This window comes from Dipodomys ordii, unplaced genomic scaffold (assembly GCF_000151885.1).
Source record: "Dipodomys ordii isolate 6190 unplaced genomic scaffold, Dord_2.0 Scaffold113, whole genome shotgun sequence".
In the NCBI taxonomy this organism is placed as follows: domain Eukaryota; kingdom Metazoa; phylum Chordata; class Mammalia; order Rodentia; family Heteromyidae; genus Dipodomys; species Dipodomys ordii.
Genome location: NW_012267329.1, coordinates 4,594,024 through 4,601,181, shown reverse-complemented (window position 1 = coordinate 4,601,181; position 7,158 = coordinate 4,594,024). Strand labels below are relative to the sequence as shown.

At 52.7% G+C, this 7,158-nt stretch overlaps 1 protein-coding gene across 2 annotated transcripts in view; it reads left to right on the top strand.

Moving 5' to 3' along the window:
• The window catches only part of Tub (tubby bipartite transcription factor), a 79,877-nt gene that overhangs the window by 61,888 nt on the left and 10,831 nt on the right, over positions 1–7,158 (top strand). For both annotated transcript variants that reach the window (XM_013028730.1, XM_013028729.1), the window contains one exon: positions 7,026–7,077. In XM_013028730.1, coding sequence (XP_012884184.1) covers positions 7,026–7,077 — 52 coding nt within the window. The remainder of the gene's footprint in view (positions 1–7,025; positions 7,078–7,158) is intronic.

Here is a 7,158-nt window from a genome sequence, read left to right as displayed (position 1 = left end):
CATAATCCTATCGTTTCCAAGCCGAGGGCGGCGGGTGGAGGCGCTGATCTTTTTTTCCGACCCCCCAACTTTGGGGTCTGAGCCCACCTGCTCTGCTGCACACCCTTCTCGGGCCCCCACCCCCATCCCCCGCCGCCCCCCTTGTTGGTTGAATTGCTGGAAGGGGTCTCTGGGCTCGGTTGGATCCGCCAGCACCATATGGCTGCCTGGGGAAGGAGGCTGTGAATCCCCTCCTAAGGCCCAGCACCCGGGTCGGGTCACATGCCTGTACGGCTTGTGTACACACCCACCCTATCCATCCATCCATCCATCCATTCACCAACCCACCCATCCACCCACCCATCTATCCATCCATCCATCCATCCATCCATCCATCCATCCATCGGCAAGCTTGTGCCCACAGGACTTCCTCGCATGAAATGAAAGATGCACCTCCTGGTCAGTTCCCAGCCTCAAAGCATGGCTCGTGAGGATAGTTACTCTGAACAGAGATCACATGGCTGCTCATTTACACGTGCACAGACCTCTACGATCACCAGTTCTTAGTACCCACAGGTGCATACCTCGTATGCACTACTCTATCCCAAGTGTCTTTGGGAAGCTCAGTCATCTTCTCTGTTAACAAGAGTGCTCACATACACAGAAGTGCACTCACGTGCACAAAAGCACTTCAGAGCCCACGCACACTCAGGGAAGTCCACCTCTTATTCCCACACGCTGTGGCCTGACCCAAGGAAGGCCCAGGTTCTCTGCTTTGTGGGAGGAGGTTGGAGGTAGCGTGCCTAGCCTCACACAGGTGCAGACCTTTTCCCCATCCACACTACTCCATCCTCTCTATTACCAGGGAAAGGAGCTTATCGCCATAGCAGCACCAGATCCTTGGCTACCTATTGGCTCTGTGGTTGCCATGGGCTACGGGACTGTCTCCAGGCTTCCTAGAGAAGCATGTATGTAAAAAGAGTGCTGGGCTGCTAAGACCCACTTTTTATAGCTGACCCAGGTGCACACGTGCTGGTGGGAAGCAAGACCGTCTGGTCAGGATCTTTCTAACAACACAGCCTGCTTTATGGAAGGGGCCTGACCCCATTCACTGGCTGAGTTCTTCTGACAGGGCTCTTCCATGAGTGTCCAGACAGACTCTGACACAGAAACCAGCTGAAACCGCCTGAGGCTTGTTAGAAGCAGATCTCTCTGCAAAGTCACCTGTAATTGGCCTGAGTTTCTCTGGAAAAGCATTGTTGCCTGTAATCTCAACTCCTGTGGGAGCTTCAGAGATTTCCAGATTATTTTGCATCTCCCCACCAACACCACACACACACACACACACACACACACACACGTACACGTACTCATGTAAGTCACCCATAGGATCTCCTGCAGATATGCACTCACACTGCAGGCTCACATGGCACTGAGGGCTGAGGCAGTGCTGACTCAAAAGAGCAACTCTCCTGAACACACATCCAGGCTGAGGGCCCAGATCGTCTCTGGAACATCCTGGTGTCTCTTGAAACAAGGGCTGAGAAACCTTCTAGAAAGTAGTGAAGCGCCCCACAGAGTAACAGCTTTTCGCGGTCCAGCAGAGGTACAGGGCAGTGCCTTTGGGCTGAGTGGACTTCAGTATGGAAGTACCAGCGAGGACATCCAGATGCTGGCAGGTAGCCACAGACTAAAGGATGGTAGGGAGGCAGCACTATGACTGTGGGGGTGATGGCCTGTTTTAGGATCTGGCATCCTGGAGGCTGGGCCAGGCTAGGTTATATTTCAAGGAAGCTTTTCTCGGGGAGCCAGAGCCAAAGGCCAAAGCAGCTTGAGAGAGAGAGAGACAGCGCCTTTTTAGAGAGAACATTTACCTCAGTCTGGGGAAGTGTGAAGGAGGTAGGATTGTCTCTGGGAAATGATTCTGCTCCGGCAAGTGCCCTGGGTACTGGTGTTCTGCAGAGTGACTGGATGTGACCTAGCCCAGCGACTCCTCACGGTCCCTTCCACACTCAACCCAGAACACTAAATCTTGCCTTTCTGGAAGCCTGGATGTGATGAGCAGCTTGGCACTCTAGTATCCCCTCTACCCCCGCTTTCTTTCCTTATTCTCCGCACTTCCTCCATTCCCATCCCCTGCCTTCTTGTTCTGTAGCGGAGAGGATAGGTTTCCAACTGTGGGTGGGCTGCAGTCAGAAGTTGCAGATCCCCCCCCCCGCCCCGCTCCATGCCATCTTTCTGGGTATGTACGGATCCTGGGAAAACATTGAACCTGGAATATTGACTACTAGAATGGAGAGATGTGGATTAAGAAAAGGAGATTCTTACTCCCCTGCATAAACTGGGTTGCTGATTGCAGGCAAAGCCACCAGCCTGTCTCATCACAGAGAAAACTAGGACAGAAGACAGACAAGGTGGTTTGCTTGCATCTGGGGATGAAGACAGCCTATGTGCACGTGCTTTGACTAGTGTGAAGTTTCCCTATGTCCCAGCATGTCAGAACTGGGATGTGGCATTTCATTTGGGGGGAGAGGAATCAGCTGACTTCTCAGGAGCTCTACCAGTGGCTTTTTCCTCCCTCTGTAATGGTTGCATCTTGCATTCCATGGACTCAGCTTGTTTTTCTTCAAAGCAGTGATAGTTGATGATTATCTTCTTATGGGTAATTTTAGCAGCGTATAATGGACATGGATTCGCCTCATCTGGCTTAAAAGGGAAAGAGCATTTAGTTTCTAAAGTTGAACGGAATATTTTTGCCTTTTTATTTCTGCATCTACCAGGTTCTCTGTACCTATAATCTTGAGGAGTATGTAATGCTGGACTTCAAAGCTCTTCTAAGTTGGGATGGATGGAGCGCCGTGTCTCAGAAAGGCTGTGGCCATAGGTGTAGGACTGTGCTGACAGCAGTGGATGGCTGTCTGTTCCTGTACAGAATCCATTGCCTGTGTTTCTCTCAGTCATAAATTCCTTGAGAGCAGAGACCTTATGTGGTTCTCAGCAAAGATGCCCACTTCTCTGAGTCCGAGTGCCAACCCCGGGTAATGTTTAGGGCTTCCTCAGCCTTCCTGGCCCCACATCTGGGTTCTCTGCACACTTGAAAAAAGATGTAGCCCTCTCACACCCCAGTGGGGCCTCCCAGATCCCAGTTCAGCAAAGCATGACTCTAGATCATAGGAAAAGCGTCTCAGGCCAGAAGGACCCGCGCATGCCATCCAGCTGTGGGTGAGTGCTTCCTGTGGCGTCCCTGCCACCAGCTGGCCATGACGGTGGACAGTTCCTCCTTGGGAGGAACTGAAGCATGGCTCTGGGTTCCCTTCCTCTTGGTCTACCCCTTGCACAACTGCTCTCTGAGAAGCAGTGTGGTTAGTGAATGAAGGAGAGCACTCCCCAACTAGGTTTTGCTCAGAAGTGCTCTGAATGCTTCAACCCACCACTTTACCTTTGACAGTTCCTTCTAGCAACTTCCCAATTTCCTGTTTGTTTTATAAAGCTCACCAGCTGTGGTTTAGGGTGTCCATTTGCATAGCTGAGCATTAGACTAATCCTAGCATTTGCTTTAAAAATACAAATAAAAAGCAAAATAGAAAAAAAAAACCATGATGGTGAGGTGGTATTTAATTCCAGGGCATGCTTCCCAGTTCCAAATTACCAAGATGGGGCTAGTGCCCCTCGTGGCATTAATACACCTGATATGCTTGGGCAGGACCAGCCTGTCTTGGGATGATGGAATGCCTGTGAGCAGTGTAGTCCTCTCCCCTCTGCAGCTGCCCCCAAATCCTGTCATGTTTCAGCCAGCTACTAGACAACAGGAGCCACAGTTTTGGATTGCCCAGATCTGGCATTGCCACCAGACCCTCTGAGTGGCCTGTCCTCCATTCACAGCCAGCTTAATTTGATTCCTGGGTCCAGCAGAGGCAACATCCAATGTGACTGAAGGTATGAGTGGAGAAAGAGGAAAGGGCAGAGCAGACAAAGAGAGAGGACACAGATGGTTGGGTGTAGCTCTTGCCCCTGGCTTCTGGTTAGCACTGGTGCTTTAGCCTAGCATGTAAGCTGGACTGGAAGAGGAGGATGGAAACAGTCTTCCTACATGCATTGGCCATGCCTGGCTTTTCCAGCCTACAGCAGAGGAGTTCCTGAGCTCTTATCCCCTGCTTGATTGTGGCTTACTCCCCAAGCCCTCCAGTGCCTTGCGGGGAGATGACTAGCGAGGCGACTCTAATGAAGGACCCGCCAGGGTCAGCCGGAAGAGCCATCCATCAGTGTGCTCTGTCTCCTTCCGAATCTCCTGGCGGGGCTGCAGCTGGCAGCCGGGGTTTGGCAGTGAATCCACAATTGGAGTCCGAGTCATTAAGAAACCATTAATGTCTCTTTGCATGGCTGTTGTTGAGTGCAACGGTACTCATTAGAAAGCGGCAGGGCAGGGAGGTGTTGATGAGAACGAACACACAAACATACACACACACACACACACAGTGGGAATGGTGCTGCAGTGGAGATGAGGAGGCAGGGCCAGCTGGGTGGGGGTGGAGAAGGGGAGCTGGGCCCCGCTGTTCTCCCTGGAGACAGCCATCATTGTTTCCCACTGGCTGCCTTGTGCCACGGTTTCCTCCTCTCCCCCCTCCACCCCCTCAGGGAGAGAGATGGGCTTGGCTGAAGTGTCCTTAGGAACACCCAGAATGAGCGATGTGATTATTGTCAGGTACTTGTGGGATTGTGCTCCTAGAAAGCAGCGCTCACCCAAGACCTGGTTTCCCCAGAGACATGTCAACTCTGGGTGCCTCCTAGATAGATTCTGCTGATGGGTACTTTCCCCTAGCTTCCATCCCTGCAATGGGTAACCCTCCCCCTTGTGCATTTGAATGTCTCCGGTGATGAGCGAGGAGGTGGGCAGCTCTTGAGGCCCTTCTGAAATGGCTAATGCTTCTGGAGTCTCAGTGTCTTGCAGGTGTATTCCTCTTCCTTGGAAGGCCTTGGTTAGAAGCTTTCCACCTGGAATCTTACCTGGTAATCAGTGCTACTAAATCCAGTAGCCCTTGGCCATCCTTCTCCCTCAGGGAATGAAGGTGGGAACCAAGATCAAGGAAGCTCCATGCAGTGACTGGGCCTGTGGTAGGAAAACGTGTGCCCTGCACAGGACAGACAGTGTGGACATAGTTTCGGAAAACACCTTTTGTCAGCTGAGCGGCCACCACGACCCAGTGTTTGGAAGTGGCTTTACTGCTCATGTGCACCTTGCCTCTTAACTCAAAGTGTGTGTCCCATTTTCTGAGTTTCTCTAGACACTCCTGTCAGCACCATAGGAAGCATCATCTTTGTCCTCAGTCAACACCACTGGTGGGGATGACCCAGGGGCGGCCTCTCTCCTTGGCCGCTCTCTCTGAAAGCATGCGTGATTTGTGACACCCCAGCAAGCTGTGAAATGGCCTCGCCTGCTGGTACACAGGCAGCCAGCTCTATCTTATGAACCAGTGACTAGGTCCTGGACTTTTCTTCGAGGCCCCCCCCACTGCAGCCTTCTGGCCTGTAGGGGCAGTGCCTTCTTCTTAGCTAACTCAAGTGTTTGGAGAGATGGTTCTGTTCTCTGGTTCTGGCAGTGTCCTCAGAGAGTCCCAGATGCAGCTGTGGTCTCTCAGGCAGGTGGGCTGATTTAGGAAGGCTGAGGCCTTAGAGGCAGGTGTTCAAGCAGTGTTTTCTTCTATGCTCTGGCAGCTTGGGCCGTTTGGTACACAGCTCCTTATCATGGTGTAGACTCACATGCAGAGTGGCCCACAGGAAAAGGGCCACTTCAACTGCTAGTTAAAAAAGATACATGGTTTGTGGCCAGGGAGGTGGTAAGTGAAGCTAGAGGTGCATGATGGGCAGTCTGTGATCTGTGGACTTCCTTCCACCCTCTGGCTGGCTCCCTTGGAGATGAGTCGTTGAAGAGCTGCGTAGATCAATGGTTACTCTGGCTACAAAGGGTGTGTGTGAGAAGATGGAAGTGGCTATACCTTGTCGGTGGAGTGCTTTGACTTGACCTTTCCCTTCCCGCACATTGTGCTTACCTTCACACAAGCGCGTCCATGTCTCACACAGTCATTTCCATGTGGATGGATCCCTTCACACACTTCCATACTACCTCACAAACCCAGTTCTTGCCCTCGTGACTTGCCATACATGGGGGCAACTCTAGGGTTTCCAGAGCTCAGACCCTCAGGCGCTCCCTCGACCCCATGCGGCCATCCTGGCCTTGGCTTTTATAGAATTTGGGCCTAACGTATCTTGGACTAGCAAGAAAGCTAAGTGGCTTGAGTGATAAGCTCTCTACGCGTGTTCTGCCTTCCAAAGAGGCAGTGCCCGTTTAGGTGAGATATGACTAGTGGAGTTCCAAGGTCTGATGAACCCAGTGGTGCCTGTGCCACATCCATGGCCAGGGAAGGGCTGGTGGTTGGTTGCTAGACTGTGCATTCACCCGAGTGTCCACCTTACAGGCATCTCTACCCAGCTCTGGGGACTGGTTGGGTTCTTTGTCTCATTCTCCCAATGCAGAGGATGCTCCCTGTAAGCAGGGAGGGTTGTCAGTACCTCCACTCTGCCTGCCCAGAAGCCAAGCATTTAGGATGGGGAGAACATCTCCTCCAGAGGACCCAGCTTCCTCCAGAAAGGATAGAAAGGGGAAGGGAGGGAGACAATTGGTGAGATCCCCAGATGCAGCTGGAGGTGTAGATCCCTCGGACCTGCCTTACGGAGATGCCTCTGCCTGGTTTCCTCTTGAATCCTACTGCAGCCAAGCCCTGCTTAGGCATCTGAGAGGAGGGTCTCATCCCATCCTAACTGGGACCAGGCTGGCTGAGAAGTCCTTGGGACAAGGGGTGCCTCCCAGGGCGCCAGCAATGTGCCCCAGCCCTTTCGTTTTGAACTAGTTTCTAGGTGGCAGCCTCCATCCTTCCTCCTTCCCCCATGTGGGCTCATGGAACTACCAGGAACCACCATGGGAGTGGTGGGCTCTGGGCCAGATCCTGGCAGATCCCAGGCAGCTCTGAATCCCTTTCTCTCCTCTGCAGTGTCTTAGATGATGAGGGCAGCAACCTGAGGCAGCAGAAGCTTGACCGGCAGGTGAGTGGAGCTGGTGGAAGGGCACAGGCTGGGCTGGGTCTCTGAGGGCAGAGGGGCTTTGTCCCTCCCTCCCTGCCGGGT